The 21,595-nt window shown below is 48.1% G+C and overlaps 2 protein-coding genes across 14 annotated transcripts in view; one reads left to right on the top strand and one right to left on the bottom strand.

The window, feature by feature from the left end:
* GRIP2 (glutamate receptor interacting protein 2) overlaps positions 1–10,442 on the top strand; it is a 307,958-nt gene extending 297,516 nt beyond the window's left edge. For 11 of the 12 annotated variants that reach the window (XM_077276673.1, XM_077276672.1, XM_077276675.1 and 8 more), the window contains 12 exons: positions 913–1,058; positions 1,446–1,526; positions 3,390–3,453; positions 3,943–4,088; positions 4,654–4,798; positions 4,973–5,112; positions 5,267–5,446; positions 5,589–5,742; positions 7,118–7,238; positions 7,491–7,706; positions 7,971–8,117; positions 9,643–10,442. In XM_077276673.1, the coding sequence (XP_077132788.1) occupies positions 913–1,058; positions 1,446–1,526; positions 3,390–3,453; positions 3,943–4,088; positions 4,654–4,798; positions 4,973–5,112; positions 5,267–5,446; positions 5,589–5,742; positions 7,118–7,238; positions 7,491–7,706; positions 7,971–8,117; positions 9,643–9,819 (1,717 nt within the window). In that variant the 3' untranslated portion in view covers positions 9,820–10,442. Of the gene's footprint in view, positions 1–912; positions 1,059–1,445; positions 1,527–3,389; positions 3,454–3,942; positions 4,089–4,653; positions 4,799–4,972; positions 5,113–5,266; positions 5,447–5,588; positions 5,743–6,780; positions 6,995–7,117; positions 7,239–7,490; positions 7,707–7,970; positions 8,118–9,642 lie in introns of those variants that run through there. The other variant, XR_013218444.1, reaches the window with a different exon arrangement.
* A 2,988-nt stretch (positions 10,443–13,430) lies between these two features.
* Positions 13,431–21,595, bottom strand: part of SLC6A6 (solute carrier family 6 member 6) — a 68,016-nt gene continuing 59,851 nt past the window's right edge. Inside the window, exons 9-14 of one of the 2 annotated variants that reach the window (XM_077276660.1) lie at positions 20,918–21,030; positions 20,204–20,341; positions 19,259–19,361; positions 19,086–19,186; positions 18,692–18,862; positions 13,431–17,372 (exon numbers count right to left, since the gene is read on the bottom strand). In XM_077276660.1, coding sequence (XP_077132775.1) covers positions 17,244–17,372; positions 18,692–18,862; positions 19,086–19,186; positions 19,259–19,361; positions 20,204–20,341; positions 20,918–21,030 — 755 coding nt within the window. In that variant the 3' untranslated portion in view covers positions 13,431–17,243. The remainder of the gene's footprint in view (positions 17,373–18,691; positions 18,863–19,085; positions 19,187–19,258; positions 19,362–20,203; positions 20,342–20,917; positions 21,031–21,595) is intronic. The other variant, XM_077276662.1, reaches the window with a different exon arrangement.

The following is a 21,595-nucleotide window of genomic DNA, read 5'->3' as shown; positions in this document are numbered from 1 at the left end:
AGATACAAATGATAAGGAACCTTAAAAAAAAAGTGCCATCTAGTGGCTTTGTCATGTTACTGCATGCTTTTGCATCTACTGACAGTACTACACTGCCATCTAGTGGCTATGTCTTGTTACTGCATGCTTTTGCATCTACTGACAGTACTACAATGCCATCTAGTGGTCAATCGCTGCTGTTGACTATTGTGACTGCGATGACATGCTGCATTATTTTTACAAACCAATGTTTGCACCAGAATGTGTAATGGCAGTCAGGTCTGATTACTGCAGTTTTTTTATTTACTTTCCTCCCTATTGGGTTTGGATTTGGCCTTTTTTTTAGGTTCTCCATAGAAGACTATGGGGGAGAGGAGGCAATGCATCAAAAATGCTCAGTTTTAACAGCACCTCTAATACCTTCCCACTGTCCCCATATGCCAGGTATGGCGTGATCTCCGGAGCCTCTGAGCACGCTCCATATAACTGCTCCTAATTTTTTTTCACCACTAAAATTTTAAAAAACACTACAACTTTATCATTGTAATCGTACTGACTTATGTTTCCGCTATGTGGGAACATGGCCTTAAACTGACTATAAACATTTGTAATAAGTCCTCCATGCCAAAGACCACGTACCCCGCAAAATTATAAGAGCAGAAGTTGTTTCATGGCGCTCGACAGGACTGCAGTCATTTGTCAGCAAAGCCAAAAACTGCTAGAAGAGAAAAACACAGAACCGGTCCTAAATCCACCAGTACAGCCGGCTTTAATGTCTGACGGCCATTAATGGTGAGAAGAATCCCTTTAATTCTTAGGACAATGGTGGGTTTAAACGATGCTAACCCATTATAGCGCAGCACAGATGGTGTGAATGGATCCGTATAGTCGGGGGCTCGCAGCTTTTCGATCATTGTGATTCCCGTTCTCCAGGTGCGGCCTCCTGCAGGTGGGGGACAGACTGCTCTCTATCAATGGGATCCTCACTGAGGACGGGACCCTGGAGGAAGCCAATCAGCTCCTGCGGGACGCCGCGCTGTCCAATAAAGTCGTCCTGGAGATTGAATACGATGTGGCTGGTGAGTTAGGAGGGATGGTGGCTATAAGTCTGTGCACCCCCACAGGTCACATCACAATGCAAGCTGCAAGAGGCTGGGAAATCGGCTTGTGGGTGCAGATGCAACAGACGGCGTGTGGGTTTGTGTGCACACACTGACTGCTGCCGTCTGCGTCTATTGACGCCTGATATCTTACACAGCAAACACAAATGTATCGTGGGATGTTCTGTCCTCACTAAGCTTTAAAGGGACGCTGCGGATGAGACCTATGCACCAATGATGCAGGGCCCGGGGGAGGGGAATCCTATGGGGCCGTGTCCTTCCACCATTGTGTCGTCTTCTGTGGCGAGATCTGTGTTAATGATCCGGTTTCCATTACTGATTCGCCCTTTTCCTGATTTCTCCAAGAGTCTGTGGTTCCCAGCAGTGGTACCTTCCATGTTAAGCTGCCAAAAAAGCGAGGCGTAGAGCTGGGCATCACCATCAGCTGTGAGTATTGTGGGGGTGCCTGTCACTATTAAAGGGATCTTCCACTTGTTTAATACTTTCTGTCCGAGTGACTATAGATATTCTGGAAGCTGAGATATATGGAGCTGTTTGCGCAGTATGCAAAAATTGTATTTGTGGGACAGCTTTATGGAGAATAACAGCCCCCTATACAGTCACCCGTCACCAGGGTCCGGCATAGAATATTCCAGACTAATGGATGAGCTGACCCCCCCACTAATGCCTTTATGTCCCCAGAAACCATCAGTAAACCTCACTGCTTGTGGCTATAGGAAATCATTATGTATCATGCGAGTGATTAGTCGCCCGCTGCCGCTCAGGGCGCGAGATTCTGTAATGCGGAGACTTGTATTCCCACCGCTGCCGTCGTGTCACAGGACGCGGCCACCGCAGCCTCCCCGTCTGGTGTCCCCCCCCTCGTTAATCATCTCCAAACCGGGGGCCCCAGCGGAGAGGACACTGAATTAATGAGACGTTTATTATCCGCACGCAATCGATCTCCTCTTGTATTTTTCTTGCCGCTCTTCCTGTCCCTGCGGAAAGAGAAGTCCCGAGATTTATTATCTCTCCATCCCGGGGCATCCAGGACCGGCGTCTGGAATAACAATGTGCCAGCTCGCTGCATGTAAAGCAATGCCATGTATGTGGGGACATGGGGCAAGTAAGCGGCTCCTGCATCTTAAGGTACCGTCACACTAAGCGACGCTGCAGCGATATCGACAACGATGCCGATCGCTGCAGCGTCGCTGTGTGGTCGCTGGAGAGCTGTCACACAGACCGCTCTCCAGCGACCAACGATGCCGAAGTCCCTGGGTAACCAGGGTAAACATCGGGTTACTAAGCACAGGGCCGCGCTTAGTAACCCGATGTTTACCCTGGTTACCAGTGTAAATGTAAAAAAACCAAAACACTACTTACATTGCCGTGTCTGTCGCGTCCCCCGGCGTCCGCTTCCCTGCACTGTGTAAGCGCCGGCCCTAACAGCAGAGCGGTGACGTCACCGCTGTGCTCTGCTTTACGGCCGGCACCGACACATTCAGTGCAGGAAGCTCTGAGCAGCAGCGCGGACGCCGGGGGACGTGACAGACATCAGAGGGTGAGTATGTACTGTTTTTTTATTTACTTTTACAATGGTAACCAGGGTAAATATCGGGTTACTAAGCGCAGCCCTGCGCTTAGTAACCCGATATTTACCCTGGTTACCATTGTAAAACATCGCTGGTATCGTTGCTTTTGCTGTCAAACACGACGATACACGCCGATCTGACGACCAAATAAAGTTCTGGACTTTCAGCAACGACCAGCGATATCACAGCAGGATCCAGATCGCTGCTGCGTGTCAAACACAACGATATCGCTATCCAGGACGCTGCAACGTCACGGATCGTTGTCGTTCTCGTTGCAAAGTCGTTTAGTGTGACGGTACCTTTCGAGACAGACCATGGGGCCCCTGGGGGAGAGGGGGCCCGGCTCTGGTTGGCCCCATCCTCTTCTGCCCTGACATCATTTTGATCTTTGCTATAGCGCCCCCTGTCTTCAGGCCACAGAGTGGAAAGACGCTCTTTTTCTGTGGTTTGCTGTGCACTTGTGCAAAAATGGTGCCAGAAGTCAAGGAGGGAGGGAGTGTGCTGTGGCTCCACGCTTTACATGTACAATCGGGCGAGCGCCTCTTCCACCTCCGTTGGTTCAGAGCTTTGATAAGTGGCCCTGACCCGTGCGAGGTAGCGCCGCTTGTCACCGTTTTGGCCCGTTCTTTACCGCCCCTGTGATACCAGGCGGCTATGACTATTGTGTGTGACTGATGCAAACGCCGCACTGACTGTTACCATTCTGCTTTATTATCAGCCAGCAGAAAACCCGGCGAGCCTCTAATTATATCGGACATCAAGAAGGGCAGCGTCGCTCACAGGTGCGGTCACGTGTCGGCCTCTGATAGTCATAATGTCCTGACACTTCGTTACAATGTATCAGTCCGGGGTGCAGGCACTTGAGCTCACAGACTTGTAGTGAACCCTCAGCTGGGAGAAACGTTTTACCTGCACTGATACATTGTAACAAGACAAGAGAGATTCCTGCTACGTATGTGCTCAGCTTACAGAGGATTGTCTCGACTGGATGCAATTGTAACAAACCCTCTGCTGTGAGAACTATTAGGTCTGTATGGTTTATCAGCCTTTGGGTGCAAATAAAAATGTTTCCACTCCCTGACAGCAAGCAGAGATCTTGAAAATGGAAAAGGAATTAAAATAAAGTTTTTCTACAGGCCGAGTTATTGACCCCATTGTTATTACGGTGACATCAGTAGATTATAATGTGCGGCGATGGACTGGATATAATGGGGTGGGGACTACATCGCCCACATCTATATAATAATGGGGTCTGTGACTTCTCGCTACAGAACTGGCACCTTGGAGCCCGGGGACAAGCTGTTAGCCATAGACAACATTCGCCTCGACAACTGCTCCATGGAAGACGCGGTGCAGATACTGCGCCAATGTGAGGAGCTCGTGAAACTGAAGATTCGGAAAGATGAAGACAATTCGGGTATGAAATGATCTAATGAGCTTTAATCACTGCTGCAAATCCCCGAAATCGCACCATTAAATCTCATGTCTATGGAAAGGATCAGTTACCATCTACCTGCACGCAGACGTCATGACATAGTATGGCGCCACCTGGTGTTCAGTGTACAGCAATGTGTACGTCTACCTGGTGATCGCACATGCTCAGATGCTTCTTCCCCACAGTCAAGTCCCCATTTTCGCAGCCAATAGGAAGAGCTTCATATAGTCAGCTGCCAGAGGGTGAAGGAGACTCATTCTGTCCAGGGCACCCAAAGGATAGCTATGGATGAGAGGCTTTTCCATTTATGATGACGACACTGAAAAGTGCTGTAAAACGGCTATTAGCAGCATTTCAGTACTTTGGGGTGAAGTCAATAAATGGTAGAAGGTATTAATACAGTTAGACAAACTTCACTTCCACCTGATAAAAACTAGGGAGTGTGAGGAGCAGTCACAATACCTTAATGTCACTATGTAATCTGTAGATTACACTGGAAAGGGCTCATATATACTGACCTGTATCTATGCACTCACTTGTTTTGCAGACGAGCAGGAAACGACCGGCGCCATCATATACACAGTTGAGCTGAAGAGATACGGCGGGCCATTGGGTATTACGATATCAGGGACTGAAGAGCCCTTTGATCCCATTGTTATTTCTGGCCTTACAAAGAGAGGACTGGCTGAAAGGTGAGTTATGGTATTTATGTCTCAAAGACAAAAACTAAAATGACCTACAATACCCCTCCTGACCACCGGAGGTGATGAAGAGCTCCGCCTCTCGTGGCTTATACGAAGCAATAAGGTCTCTACATTGCAGCCACGTTTTTTGCAGTTGCTCAAAGTGTTTTTCTTTCTGTGCAGGACTAGAGCGATTCATATTGGAGATCGGATACTGGCTATCAATAACGTGAGTCTCAAGGGAAAACCGCTGAGCGAAGCCATTCACTTACTGCAGATGGCCGGAGAGACGGTGACCCTCAAGATAAAGAAGCAAGCAGAGAGTGAGTGGTCCGGCTACACCGGCGAATCGGGCTACCAGCTATGGGGCAAAGGTGCCGCAAAACATAGGGAAAAGGGGCAGAGCTCGCGCAGGAGGAGGACAGAGGCCAAAGACAAGGCACCAAGGAGTCACTGATATCCGCTTCTGGTTTCCAGGGACGCATTCTCAGAAGCTCTCCGATGGGGTAAATGAAGGGAGTGACCCCGAAGACGATCTCACCGACTCTCAGAAGACTGGCAAGTTATCGGAGATCTACTCTACTACCATTCCCAGTGTGGACAGCGCTCTGGAATCTTGGGACGGGTCCGGCATTGATACGGGATATGGAAGCCATGGTGAGAAAACACGACCCCCCAGGGTCATACTAGGGTATGAGAACAGTCACCTATGCTGGACCCCCTATGACGGTGACCCATCGCTTGCTTTGCTGCCAACACCTGGGGCCCCGGGCTGATCCTGTCTGCTTGATTCTTCCAGGTAACTATATGCATCAGGCCGTGGGAATCTCGTTACATCCTCACGAGTGGAGAACGGCACGGCAGAAGATGAACACGCCACCAGCCGAGCACCGGAAGAGTTACCCCTTCCTGGATGGCAGCTTCAACGAGGAGGAGTGGGACAAGCCAGCTCGGTATGTGGCTGGATGAGTAAGATTCCCGCTGATCCGTCCTGTTCATGTGATGCTAACATTATATTCAGTGATAACCACCAATAGTATTTGTTGTCAGCCAGCTCGCCGAAGACCCTGAATCGCTGTGCATTGTACCTGCAGCTTCGTTCTACTCTGCTTCTGTACACAATGTTCATCCTGGGCTTGCTGGTTCATGCACAGAAGAACAGCATAGCTGGGAGGCCTAAGAGAAAGGAAACCAAAATCACATTTACTAAGCTGTTTATTCCACTTTTCCCCACAAACCGCACATCAAAAAGATGTAAATTGTGCAAAAAAATAGCAACTTTTCTCTGCACCCCCCAAAATCCAAATGTTGGTGTGATTTATAACAGAATAATACTAAAGCCCGAAAATTGCTCAAGTTTAGGTATAAATGTACACCTCACAGAGGAGAAACAGATGTAGCCAACCCTCAGCTCGAGAACAGGATTAATGCTGCCCCATTTTTTCCTTTAAAATATAGGACACCTATTTAAATTAATGGGGTCTGTTTGGCACCAATGGGGTCCATCAAGTCTCAGATCTGCTGCCATCCTTCACCTGGCCTCGCTAATATACTGAGGTGACCTACGTGAAGGGGGCTGGCTGATCCTTTCTATAGCTAAGCTAGCCCCCCCACCGAGGCATGGACCCTGTGATGATAGATTAGTAAATTGTATAAATGATATTAAGCTTTACACTCGCTAGCCCCTTTAATATCACAGGTTTCCCAAATTTGTGTGCTGACCTATGACAACAAACAGAAAATTGAAATTGATAGGGAGTTTAAATACAAAAACTTTTAGAAAGTTTTCTAACTTTTCTGATGTGCAGTTGTGATGATTGTGGACACTGTCTCTGGATTTCTGGTCTCACTAACCTCCCTCCACCCATTCACCATCATGGCCCCCTGTGACACCTGCTCGTATTTTGTGTACCTGGAGGAGCGTCTCCTGTCATCATTTTCTCACCGCGTCTCTGTTCTCCTCTCTGTGTTTTCTCTCTTTCTCTTCCCAGGTGTTCTATGTCTCAGCTCTGAGCCCCTCATCCTCCTCCTGTGTACTAACAACTCCTGGGGGGCTCCTGTTTTGCTACTTTCGTTTCTCTCACGCCCATCCTCCATATTGTCCGTTCCATTGTTTGCACCAGTCTGTCTCAACCTGCATGTCCTCCTCACCTCCAGCTTCGGCCTCATCTCCCCTTGCTCCTCCTCCCATCGGGGAATGATCTGGTGAGTGCGTTGAGTTGTCGGGCTGCACTCATGATTTGCACACTTGGTGTCAGAAGACCTGAGTGTGAGCCACAATGCTGCTCCGAAGATGCTGCTGAAGACTCACCATGTTTGGTTCAACAGATACCCCAGCCAACCCAATGGCCTGGAGAGCGAGCATGATGATAGCTTCTGGAGAGTATTCGGGGAAGCCCTGGAAGACCTGGAAACATGCGGCCAGTCTGAACTCCTCCGAGAGATCGAGGTAATGGGTTTTAATAGGATTATCACAGTTCTGCTGGATCGCTGTTAGCTCTCAGGCGCACAACTTGCTGCTGGATATTCTTCTATGAAGTGGTCTTTAATCTGACGCACAAAACTTGCAGCTCTGGCAGTGACTGAAGCAAAGTATTTGCAAGTGTTTGGTTGCTCACTTGCTTCAAAGCCGTGGTAGTGAAAGCTTTTTACAAACTCCATTGCCTTCATGGGTCACCCACTAATTTGCTTTCTTACTCAGGCTTCCATCATGACCGGCAGCGTGCAAAGTATCGGGCTTGATGGCAGCAAACATCTCCTAGAAAACTCCAGTCAAAGTAGCCGCTTCCTGCATCGGAAAGGAGGTTCCCACCACTCCAAAAACAGCCCCCAAAAAGAGAACAAGCTCAACCAGGACCCCAAGATCCTAAAAGATGACGGTCAAGACATGTCCACAGCTGCTGCAGAACTGCTGAAGGTGACAACACCAAAGAATACAGTCACAAATACAATTGTGCCTTGTCTGGGGTTGCACAGCTACAGAAGCAGAGATGTAGGCTGCTGTATGCAGGAGGGTCCTGGCACAGAAGGACCCATGTAGTTGTTCTCTTCTGTGTCAGGACTCTGCAAACAGCAGCCTAGATCTCAGCTTCTTAGACCAATTTGAGGCAGCAGATGATGTCCCCATGACCACAATGCCAAACTGGACATACTAATGAACTGTACCCATCTGTCCCTGCAGGTGACGGTCATGAAGGATCTGGAAACAGATGATTTTGGCTTCAGCGTCTCAGACGGGCTTCTGGAGAAAGGTGTTTATGTCAATATGATCCGGCCCGGGGGTCCGGCAGATAGGAGTGGTCTACAGTCCTGCGACAGGATACTGCAGGTGAATGTAGCTGCCTGTCGTACTCCAAAATTTGCATCGTGATGGCACAAGCTCATTACCAGTTGGCTCTAAATGATCCAATTTGCTAAATATTCTAAAGGGTTATTGTCCGGCGCCTCTACTCCTGCGTCACAAGCGAGCAGTGCCGACGACCATTGTGCACGTGTCTTGGCAGATGGGGGGATTCGTAACATCATTGGCGCCTCTCCATTGCAGGCGCCATAGAAAATGATCACACAGTAAAATTCCTTTAATCTAGTATTAATGAGACCTGACAGCCAAAGTTCCACATATGAATTATCTTATAAAATTTACTCCTAGAGATGAAAACCTTCAGGATATCCTCCCAAATAATTCTTCCATAAAATACCCCAAATTACTGTGATATTCAACATTAATTAAAGCAATTAATATTTGATACAATGAGCCAATAATAGGAAAGTATGCCGGGGAGCAATGACAAAGTGTTAAATCGGTTGTAAAGGCTTATTCCTAACAGAATCACCTATCCATCGTATATCAGATAGATCGCGAATCGCTGGGGGTGTGATGGCCGGGACTTCCAGAGATCCCAAGAGTAAAGCTCCGCAGCCCTGGGCTCCGCTCCGAACATGGTCTATGGGACCGACGTAAATAGTCGAGTGCTATCGAGAATATTCACCTTCGCTCCATTCAGGATGGCGTTGCTGAGCCGACTGCACAGGTTCCAGAGCTTTGTTCTTGGGATTGCGGGGGGCCCCGGCAGTCAGACCTCAAGCGATCCCTCAGGTATCTCCTATGGATGGGCAATTACTTGTTATTTCAGGAATAACCCATTAATCTACGTACCGGCTTTATAATTATCTCATGAAAAGTTCTGAAACTTTCTAATTGACTTGTTTCAATCTGCCACCATTTTAAATATGCCTGCTGGCGGTCAATGTATAGTAGCATGTTTCTTTCCATCCAGAATGAACCGATTGTTAGAAGAGAGCACAGATATAATTGCAGTGAACCAGGTGCCCGTGTCATTTAAACATGAGGGCAAGTTTCCCACCAAAGAGAGATCCTGAAAAAATGGTGGGAACCTGATTTCTCTATCGCTTCATTGGGGGACACAGGAAACCATGGGTGTATGCTGCTGTCACTAGGAGGCGTAGGAAACCTGTGTCCCCCAATGAAGGCTCAGAGAAACAGATTTTAGGGTAAGAAACCAAAAATCCTGTTTTCCTTAAAAATTTGAAGAAGGTATCATCAGATGGGTAACTTAATGCAAATGTGTAAACTCTAAGAAAACCCACAAAATACAAGAATGGGGGCCCCCGAGTTCCCTGTTCTGGCTTTTCATGACCACGATGAGATGGAGTTTGATGGGTGCAGCTGTCAAGTTGTCCGCACTGCTGATAGAAGCAGCAGAGAACAGTGATTTTACAGGTGAGGATGAATGGAGGACTTGGGACCCTCCATTCTGGTGATTGCCCAGAACATGGTGATGATAGTGGGTACATGCTCGTTAATAAAATCCGCCCTGTGTCTCCCAATTCAGGTGAACCACGTGCGCACACGAGATTTTGACTGTTGCCTGGCCGTGCCTCTGCTGTCTGATGCTGGAGACAGGTTAGATCTGGTCATCACCCGGAAGTCTCTGTCCGCTGGGATTCGGGAGGAGACCCTTAAACACCCCTCAAGTCTAGAATCTAAGACGAGCACAAAGACCCTCTGAGGAGCCTAATATATGACTTTCCTGTACCCCTCAACCTAGAAAAAGCGGCCGATCTGAGCCCATGGTGGCCAGCGGCGACTTCCTGAGCACATTGCTATGGTCACATCCATATTTTTATCCCATTTTGTTATTTCTTTGATGTGTTCACTAGGATTTCGGAGTAACCGTCCTCGTGGTTGAAGATTCATCCCTCTCTCGGTGCTATCAGTTTTACTTTGACTCTATACCTCATAGTAATAAGAATCTTCTCCTTTCGCGTCCTCGCAGTGAGATCCCAGACATCCGGAAACCATTTTCCTTGTGGTTTGTACAATGTGGGTGATGCTGAGATATTAGGTGAATGACTCCGTCCCTCATCACGTTTCTAGTATTTTGATCACTGACGCACTTTATACGCTCCTCGCCCCCTATGGTCCATTTTTATCGATTCACATCACACAAAAGGGCACAAAATAGATTAGACATTTCTGTAATCATGACTACTGTAAAGATGGCCGCCCTCTCAACCGTGCCCCCTCACGCAGAATAGAAACCATGGCTGCTCCAAAGATAGCCGCCTTCACTGCACAGCAATCATGGCTGCTTGAAAGATAGCCACCCTCACAGCAGTGTCCCCCCTCACACTGGACAGCAACCATGGCTGCTCCAAAGATGTTCCCCCTCACGCTGAATAGAAACCATGGCTATTCCAAAGATAGCCGCCCTCACAGCAGTGTCCCCCCCTCACACTGCACAGCCATCATGGCTGCTCAAAAGATAGCCGCCCTCACAGCAGTGTCCCCCCTCACACTGCACAGCCATCATGGCTGCTCAAAAGATAGCCGCCCTCACAGCAGTGTCCCCCCCTCACACTGCACAGCCATCATGGCTGCTGTAAAGATAGCCGCCCTCACAAGTGTCCCCCCTCACACTGCACAGCAATCATGGCTGCTGTAAAGATAGCCGCCCTCACAGCAGTGTCCCCCCCTCACACTGCACAGCCATCATGGCTGCTGTAAAGATAGCCGCTCTCACAAGTGTCCCCCCTCACACTGCACAGCCATCATGGCTGCTGTAAAGATAGCCGCTCTCACAAGTGTCCCCCCCCCTCACACTGCACAGCCATCATGGCTGCTGTAAAGATGGCCGCCCTCACAGCAGTGTCCCCCCCTCACACTGCACAGCCATCATGGCTGCTGTAAAGATAGCCGCCCTCACAAGTGTCCCCCCTCACACTGCACAGCCATCATGGCTGCTGTAAAGATGGCCGCCCTCACAATGTCACTACACTGTACAGCTCCCACCATGAGTTGCAGATCATGTCACGGTCATTTCATTATTTTTCCCTATTGTTCCGTACCACAGCGCCTTATGTGTTACTGGGAGACGGCGCACTTCTTCCACGACTTTAGTATTATAGCACTCTTGACATTTTTTTGTTTCTTTATCTCAAAAATTCCCATAACAACCACTCAGAGCTCGGCTTGTTGAGCTAAAACAGAAGCTGCCGGCAACCCCTCTTGTTGATAATGGTGGGCATCAGCGTGACTGGGAGGGTTTGTAGTTTCACTTAGCGTCCACACTGCCAGCGATGAAAGAAAAAAGTATTCATAGGGCAGCATGATTCATAACGTAGCATGCCGCCATTTTACTCATCTGGTTTTTTTTTACTGTGACCGCACTCGTCAGAATCGGGTCACACGCAGCCTCAGGCCTAGAAAATGGAGGAAATTATTATAACCAGCGCAAATCTGGGCAGCGTCTTGTATAAAAAGCTACACGAGGCCCGTAGCAACCAATCAGAGCCCAGCTTTCTGGACTGGTTAGGAAATTGAAAGCCATGTTCTGATTGGTTGCTAGGGGCACTCCACTGGTTTCTAGGCGAGGCCTAGTTTGTGGAGCAGCCTGTTTCGAGGTGATCGGAGGGACGTTAGCCACCATATTGACTGCCAGAGGAATATTTTCATAAAATTTAAGGAAAATGATAACATTTACACAAAAACGGCTTCCATGATGTCAATGTTCTGCAAATATTTGTTGTACTTTCAAGAGTGCGGCTCATGAAATCTTTGTAGTAATACAGCGGCTTCACTGATATTAAGATGGCTGACGATGTCAAAAGCAGCAGCCCCAAGTGCTGGCTCTATAATTGTTATGAAACTACAATTCCCAGCATGCCTTAACAGGCTGAAGTTATCGGGGCATGCTGGGGGTTGTAGTTTCACAATAGCTGGACAGCCACAATTGGGAGGGCTGACAAGATGGCCGCCGCCTGCCTCGTTTTTCTCTCCGTCCAGGTAAGTGACCATTTCAGGGTGCACGCCCGCCCCGTACTTTGTGCCATAGCAGGGACTGAACGTATTTTTATATGCAATATTTGCGGGGTACAGAGCTCCCAATCTATTGGGGTCAATGCATTTAAACCGAAGGCTTTAACGATCGTCTCCCTGTACTCTGTCCTATGCATTTCCAATGAGCGCGCCCCGTTCCCCGCATTACCAGAGGAGTATTTTTATCCGTAGGAGTAATAGGAACTTGTAAAGTATTTTTCTACAGATTTCGGTATTCTTATGTATTCAGGAAAGCACAATCCGTCGAGATGACAGGAGCCGGAGAACTTTATTTTATTCCTGTTGTGGGCACATTTGTAAATAGGTTTTTTTCTGTATTTAAGAAAGAAAATGGGAATTGTGGATAAAAAAGGGATTTTTAATAATAAAATACTGAATTTTTTTCCGCCTGGACAAAGTCATTTTCTTAAAGCTGAAAGTCTGCGTCTGCACCCCCCATAACCAGAAGCGGTCTCGAGCTGCTGCAAAACAACTCTCAGCATGCTTTGATAGCGTTCAAGTGTTAAGGCATGCTGGGAGTTGTAGTCACACACCACCACTGGGCGTATTTCTAAGTCTGTCCAGGGCAATATGTACATTTCCAGCAGACGTTTTATTCCTCTGATAAGGGGCTGTCCGGCGGCGTTCACTTCCGCAGCAGGAGGTGAGCGGCACTGATGACGTCGCATCTGCACTTTCTGGCACTAATCAATGGCATCAACGCTGGACGTGAACAGTGCAGGGCAACCCCTTTAAGACATTTATAAAGTGATGGCATATCGTTAAGGTACCACTTTATGATGGGTGGTGGTGATACCGCTGCTTGCCAAGTGAACAGCAGCGCTGGGCCTCATCCGCGATTCATGGCGAGTCGTCCCAGCGGTCGGACTATAACCAATCATAAAGGGACGGCGTATGCTAGCGCTACCATCACCACCAGATGGGAAAACCACGTTAATAAAATGTCAGGATCCTTGTACTTTCCAAGAAGTAATGTTTCTGCAGCTTCTCTTCTTCATACGCATTGTGCCTTTCCTCTGTTATTCCTCCTGGAAATGTGTGAATTTTACAACTGAGTGTTCCCATTCCCACTGGCCAGTGCCTGACTACAGCGTTGTCTTCCCATTAATAAGAGAATGGTAATACCCAGTTTCAATTAACTCATTTCCAGGAGGAATAACTGGGGGGCTGACAAAATGCAGAGTTCCGGAAAAAAAAAAAAAAAGGCCCACGTGTTAGGAGTCCGCTGAAGCCCGCTCTTCCCCCCATGGACGCGGAGCACAGTAATAACCGCACAGATTAGAGTCGGGATGTCATTCTGTTTTATTATTGAGGTTAATTACAAAAGCCTCTAATGTTACAGGATAAAACGGGGAGTGAAATCCGTGATACAGCAAGGAAAGGCATCCCCTCCCCCGCTGGAGCCGGTCTGCATCGCTGCCAGTGTGGGAAGGGTTAATGCTGGACCTTGGAGGGTTCCTGTGAGAATCGGGAGACTTGTGCTGTGGATGACATCAGAGACTTTCACACTTTACAAATCCGTTTTTTTACATTTGGCTTCCAGAACATGTAACACCCGGCTTTATTGACCAGTGAAGGGGGGGTGTGCGACCAGTACAGGTACTGGGAATCCTGAGTGCACGAACTGACACTGGGCTGTATCCCATGTATACAGGAACGATGGCAAACAAGGGATATTGGGGATGGGGGCCGTGGTGCAGGGACCCCCTCTATGTACAGCACAGCAGGTATATGGGCTAAAGGAGTTGTCAGGATTGGGAAAACAGAACAGCTTCTTTCCAAAAGCAGCGCCTCCCTCTGTCTACAGGTTTTATGTGGTATTGCAGCTTGGTCCATTCACATGAATGTGGCTGAGCTGCAATTCCGGACCCAAGCAATGGACAGTGGCTGCAAGAAAGCAGCCATGGTTTTCTCATCCTGATCTGAAGCCATGGCTGGTCAGTGGCAGATGGACAAGACTAGAGGGTAAATGGAAATGTCCAGGTTCCTGAGGACTAAAAAAGTATTAAAAAGGAATTAGAAGCTAAAAATCCAATAGGCGGGAGTTGAATAGATGGGCGGGGTTATGGCACTCTTAGGCGGAGCTACAGTGCATTGTGGGTGTGTCCTCAGTATCGCTATCTAAATAATGAAATATGAATTTGGCGTAAAATCTATTCTGGACACAAATTGAGTTCAATCAGCCTGCAACAAAAAATGGTAGCGGCGGAGAGGAAGATGCAGTGTGCAGAATGTGCAATCTATGATATCTCCCCCAGCCCCCATTGTACCATATATAAAGTCACCTCTGGTCTGTGTGTGACCGCTCGTAGAGCCCCCACTGTCGCTTTTATATGTTACATGACGGGTTATACAACGGCAGCATTGATCACAGCACAAGTTCATGGTGAAATATTCAGGGCGCCTGGGAGAAGGTCAATCTCAATCTCCCCACTAGATGGCGGCAGTGACGCTCCAATGTCAGGAAATACATGCAGAGCCCCCACATACACCTAAGGCCTCTTTCACACTTCTGTCTTTTTTTTTTTCACTCAAAATCCATCATTTTGTGAAAAAAAAAAACGGATCCAGGGAATTTGCCCGCTGGATCAGTCTTATTCTCATAGACTTGTATTAGCGACGGATTACGACAGATGGCCTCACGTTTCGTCCGTCTTGCGCTGGATCCGTCGGAATTTGTTTATCCGTCGTCTGGACGGTAATGTTTTTTGTCTGCATCAAAAAGTCAGACAGCGACGGATCCAGTGGCGTCCGTCATTGGCTAGAATGGAAGCCTATGGGCGCAGGATCCGTCGCTGTCCGTCAAATGACAGAATCCAGCGACGGATTCCGTTGTTTTTTTTAAACTGAGACAGCCCCAAATCTATATAAACCTGCCATGTGGCTTCATTCCTCAATGTGCCAGCAACCTGCCTGATGGATAGATGGTCACAATATTTGCTAGAACTCCTTCCATTTCTGCCACTTGCTCTACAACCTCTCAAAGATGGGGTGTTAAAACACTCAATATATAGGTTTCCATTATTTTCCAGTAGCCAATCACATTTGGGAGCCTCCCATTTGGAGATATGAAAAAACAGATTTTGACTGACGCCAGAAGACTGAATTGTGAAAGAGGCCAAAGAGGGTCCTGACGCTCCACCGTTCTGTGTTTTGGTTTTACCTCCGACATCAATGCAATAAAAAAAGAAAAGTCTTCACAGGATGTTCTTGCCATTCTCTGGGTAGGAGCAAACGTCCACGTCATGAGCCAGAAATACAGAATTTGTACAAAATACAAGAAACGTTCTCAAATGAGAAAAGAAGTCTATAGAGGAAGAAAAGCTTATTTAATAAAACACTGTAGAAGCGCAGACAACCCGGCGTCCACAGCCACAAATCAGATGTTGGTGTCAGACTGATCTGCACAACAAGTCTTATTAAATAAGCCTGTACCGTTAAGGTTCACGTCTGATAATCATCTTATAGGTTACATTTAGTTGCAAATGCTTTTATTCTGTATTATATATCAATACCTTTATTTCAGGCACATCCAGAGCTGCGTTCACAATTCTGCTCCTAGGGACTATGTTGTTGCACTGCCCCGCCACATATTCTGGGAGGTGAAATTACTTGTACAGGATTACAGCCAGCAGTGAGAATTGGAGCAATGTGTGATTGTCTGCAGCGCTGCAGTGACTGTACATCGTTGCAAGATGAGTAAACGGAGATTTATATAGTCATATAAAATGGTGTCCAGACGTGACCCTGCTCTTTACATCACTTTGTAGAACTGTAGGCAACATATGTCTCCAGCTGCTGGAAAGCTTTAGGCGAGTACCCTTGCAGCACACATCTGAAAACACACATCCGCGTGCGGTGGCTAATGGCTGCACAGTTCATCTAGCCTTCAGTTCTGGGCCATTGGCCTCCGCACGGTTCTGGATGCTTGCAGCAGCTTTAGTGTGAACAGACCACCGTGGGCTTTATTCAGGCATCCTAATCTTTCAGCTACATTAACAGTCCCTTTGTCATCAATATTTGGCCAATGCAAATTAAACAATGGTGATATAAAGGGATACGTTGTTTTTTTCCACACGTGAAAATCGCTAAAGCTTCTCCTACTCATGGAAATGTTACTCACGGACTGTACATAGATAGCACTCGGACGCCATCAGTACAGTCACTGGTTTTCATGGACCTATAGACTTGTATGGGTACTTTTGGTTATGACTATGATCGAAAGGGACGGTTGCATGATTTTTTTTGCGGACACGAAGTCTGCAAAGAAAAAAAAAAACAAGTATTTGAATAGCATCAGAGTTTACTGGGCACCTGTTGTACCTGTGAAAAATCACAGAGCACTTTATATTCAACGTTAAAGTTGTCTGTGGCCATAAATCAGCCGAGAAGAGCTAAAGAGACCACATTACAGTTGAATCTGCAGGAAAACAAGAAGCCAAACTGCAAAATTTGTAATGAAGCCCAATTGCAAAAATGATTTTAGCCAAAAATACATGCATTTAAGTTGTAAAAAAAAATTAATTGCCCTGAAAGATGGTCAACCCCTTTAATGCCGCTATCACTCCCCTCTCAATTGCGAACTGCTAATGTGGCATTAACAGATGTCTGCCAGTCTCGTGCACCCGATAGACCCACAAAGCGTCCGCTGACCCCACAGGAGCAGTGCCCCCATTCCTTCAAAAATGCAGAAGTGATAGGGATGGTTGGCCCCTTTAAGTGTTCTCTGCACCTGCGTCTTTCCTGCAGTTGGAGCAGAGCAGCCTGTGGAAGCATTGTTAGGCTGTCGCCTCTTCATAATAACTGGAGGTAGATACAAGTGATAAACCATCATTAAAAAGTATATTGATGTATATAAAAATGTTTAAAATCTGATGATATGAGTCTGTCTCTGCATAGAGAGATCAGGGGCTCACTACAAAGTTTTACAAAATATACGCATTAGCGCACACATATTATACAACGTTCTCTACGAGAGCCGACAAATCAGAATTCTAGTGCAAATAGAGATCTCCATAAACCTGAATCTAGGGAGAGGGTTAGTAAACCTCCAGATCGAGTGCGTCGCTCGACTGAGGGCGGGTGGATACTGGGTCACATCATGGTCTCCACGATGACGTGTGTGGGCTTCATGTGACCTCCGTCTGGACAGAAAGGTGCAGACCCCTCCGACTCCTGGGCCCAGCGATTTATCTCTCTTGGGGCTGTCACCAACTTAATCCTCTGAAAAACAGACATGACAAAGGATTTAGCCAAAAACATTTAATAAGCTTCCATTTCTCGACAAAAATATGCTGTACTTGATTTCTCTACAAAAATATGCTGTACTTTGCATTTGGGGAGGGTGTACTGCACAAAGATATGCGGACACTCAGGACTGAAGATGCGCATGCACTCGGGGTGCAGGGCTAATACCCCCCACCAACCCTCGGGGCTCATGAAGCGAAGGCACTCTGGGTGGAGGGATGACCCGCCAACTCTCGGGATTCATGACGCGGAGGCACTCAGGGTGCAGGGCTAATGACCCGCCAACACTCGGGGCTCATGAGGCGCAGGCACTCAGGGTGGAGGGATAATGACCCGCCAACTCTCAGGATTCATGATTCAAAGGCACTCGGGGTGCAGGGCTCATGACCCGCCAACTCTTGAGGCTCATGACGCGAAGGCACTTGGGGTGCAGGGCTAATGACCCGCCAACTCTCGAGGCTCATGACGCGAAGGCACTTGGGGTGCAGGGCTAATGACCCGCCAACCCTCGGGGCTCATGATGCGCAGGCACTCGGGGTGGAGGGATAATGACCCGCCAACTCTCAGGATTCATGACGCAAAGGCACTCAGGGTGCAGGGATAATGACCCGCCAACCCTGGGGACTGAAGACGTGCATGCACTCGGGGGGCAGGGCGAATGACCCGCCAACTCTTGAGGCTCATGACGCGAAGGCACTTGGGGTGCAGGGCTAATGACCCGCCAACCCTCGGGGCTCATGACGCGAAGGCACTCAGGGTGCAGGGCTAATGACCCGCCAACACTCGGGGCTCATGACGCGCAGGCACTCGGGGTGGAGGGATAATGACCCGCCAACTCTCGGGATTCATGACGCAAAGGCACTCGGGGTGTAGGGCTAATACCCCCGCCAACCCTCAGGGCTCATGACGTGAAGGCACTCAGGGTGCAGAGCTAATGACCCGTACCCGTAAACTCTCGGGATTCATGACGCGAAGGCACTCGGGGTGCAGGGCTAATGACCTGCCAACTCTCGAGGCTCATGACGCGAAGGCACTCAGGGTGCAGGGCTAACGACACGCCAACTCTCGGGATTCATGACACGAAGGCACTCGGGGTGGAGGGATAATGACCCGCCAACTCACGGGGCTCATGACAAGAAGGCACTCGGGGTGCAGGGCTGACAACCTGCCGACACTTAGGGCTCATGACACGCAGGCACTCGGGGTGCAGGGTTAACGACACGCCAACACTCGGGTCGTGGGCATAAAGGTTTATTTTATTTACTGTCAGTAGATTCATCACAATCTTCCTGTACCTCGATCAGTGATCCTTCCGCGCGCACGACTTTAAACACCACGACCAATGGAATACACAGCATGGAGGACAGAGCTAGGGCCCAGCCCAGCCCGATGGCCCAATCTGGATACGTGTAATACTTGTTGTACGTCAGAGGGGTATATTTGGCTAAAGAGAAGATGAAGCACCCCTGAGAAAAAAATATGAGATGTTAGTGAGGCTAGAACACCCCCTCTAACAACCTCCCACAAATCCCTATAGTTATGGACAGACTGCAGTTTCCTCTTTTTCCTATAGGGGGCACTGCATGTATTAGATGGCTGTAAAGGTTTCCACCATACTAAGGTAATGAAGGATTATTACAGACGTGTCCAGAAGTGGAGGATGTGTGTCATAAATAAGCGTGTTCTCACCACGCAGAGCAGCGGAGTGATCGCACACCAGCTCCACTTCATCCACGGTCCTGGACGGTACCCGATCATGTCCTCAATGTTGTCATATAATTTATCAGCGCCTGGGGAGAGAAAACCAGCGTCACACATGATGGAGGCTCAAGGACGGGTACAATCTACTCACTGATACTTACCATAAACCCAGGCTACAGCAATACATTCAAAGAATGCAACCCACAGGAGGCAGACACCGCTCGCTGCATAGTAGTCGAAAAGTTGGAATACATACATGCCGCCCTGTGGGAGATAAAATGGGAGGTTACTGGGCCATGTACACATTGCACAAGCGACATGCCTTGTTTAAGGGGGAGCACCGCACTAAAGTGTCCTCTGCACGGTGGAAATCTGGAAAGAGACACTTTACCAGCGAGTTCCCTATTGTCATTATCGCTGTGGGTGGTGATAAATGGCGCAGATATAAGTGAGGGGACCACCAGGCGATACACGAGCCGCGGTCCACCACATCTGGGCTTTGTAATGACTCTAATTCATAGAGGGGGTTCCCAAGTGAAAGACCCCCCTTCTACAACATCTGTTTTATCTGCACATAAAAATAGGAAAATCAGTCTCCACATTAGGCAGCGTACATGTACGTGTGTGGAGAGTGTGGCCCTTTAAATAGACCACGGTGACTGAAGAACTTGTGGAAAAACACGTGAGCCCGCAGTCTGTAGCCGGCCTGGTACTGGAGTGGAAAATTAGGATTGCTTCATTTCCTAAATCGCTAAATAGAGTCCGAGAGAAAAAAATGCCCACAGCATTTACAGACAGCAAATAAACACGAGGCCCATCTGGACGCTCAGTGCGAGACGCCGACCTCAGAATCTGCCTGTATTCTGCTGCTGACGACCCCTGGACAATGCTCAGACCCCCAGATCCCTGCAGATCCACGGTGCTGTACATCATGGGCTAAATCCAGAGTTCTATATGGAGGTGATCTGCATGGAGAAGGACCCCATCATATGTCACCGGCATGCACTGCTGCACATGCTTCATGCGGAGAGCTGCGTACACCATACGACTAGCTCAGCACATTTCAGGATCACGGGGGTCCGAGGATTATGATGTTGGGTACTTACCTCTGTGACCATAGTTAACCCCAGAAGATAGCTGAGGAAACATATGATAGCGATGAAGATCTCTCGCCTGTATCCCTTCCGTAGGAAGGACGGGTACAGATCAACTAATGACGTGATCTGTCCTTCAACTTCAACAAACTGTCAGGAGGAGAAAAAAAGGAAAGAGATTAACAATGGGCAGCATGGCGGCAGCGCGTCCACAGCCAATCTTCTCACACAGACACCGTGACATCACTGTATCTAAGCCCATCATGTCACAGTGTATCTAAGCCCATCATGTCACTATGTACCTAAACCCATCATGTCATTGTGTATCTAAGCCTATTATATGTGATACTATGCCGAGAAACCTCATAGAAAACTTGACGTCATACTATTAGTGATTATTGGTCAAGACATTAAATTGCTACAGCTGTAGGGTGGTGAAGGGGTTAATCATATTGAGATGGAGGGGACGTCTCCAGTGGCGTAGGTTGATCATTTTGTGTTATTTACCATAAAATATAACATTAATGACAGAATTTGGGTTCTATCAATAAAGGGCACTCCTTTGGCTCTGAGCTACTGGCAGCCACCACTAGAGGGAGCTTATACAGATTCACGATTGAGGTCAATGGGAGCTGCACAAATTCATCTGTACAGAGCTCCCCCTGGTGGCGGCTGAAGACAATCTGACAGACGGCAGAGGTGAAGGCTGTTTTAGGGGACACGTACCTGGCTATCTAATCCAAGCAACAAAAGCATTATAAAGAAAAGGATAGCCCAGAAAGAGGGCAGAGGCATCATGGAGACGGCTTTGGGGTATGCGATGAAGGCCAGGCCAGGACCTAGAAAAATAAGAAAGAGGGGCAGGGGAGGGAGATCAAAAAATTAGTCTAGTTCTGTGCAAGATGGAGGACACAGCACGCTGCCGGAGTGAGGGATTCAATCTGCTCTTGGCTAATTATTATGTCCAAGAGCAAATTCCTATCTGACATCATTTACCCCCAACCTCTCAATCAAACTACAAGTCACTGAACTGCCAACTACTGCACCCGAAAGAGCGGAAAAATGCAGCCATGTAGGAAAAATGGCTCCGCAGAAAACTGCATCACGTTTCTCTACAGAGGTTAATGGGGAAAGAAGCAGGAAAAACATGACGCAAAAGTGACGCCGTAGTCATCAAATATCTGCTGCGATGACGACATGAAGGTAAAATGGGAAGAAACGTCGCACTCCCATCGTGCCCTGTACAGTGGCGCCAAAAGGCCCCAAACACAAGGTCAATGTCGGCCAGACCTGCTGTTAGTAGGACGAGCCGACCATCTGAAGAGTTCGGGGGCCGGAGGAATTTCACCATCCGATTCTTTTGTTTTCAGGGAAGAGAAGCTGCGATCGGAGGAATCAGACAGC

This window comes from Ranitomeya variabilis, chromosome 8 (genome assembly GCF_051348905.1).
Source record: "Ranitomeya variabilis isolate aRanVar5 chromosome 8, aRanVar5.hap1, whole genome shotgun sequence".
NCBI classification, from domain to species: Eukaryota; Metazoa; Chordata; class Amphibia; order Anura; family Dendrobatidae; genus Ranitomeya; species Ranitomeya variabilis.
This window is presented reverse-complemented; position numbering and strand designations above follow the sequence as displayed.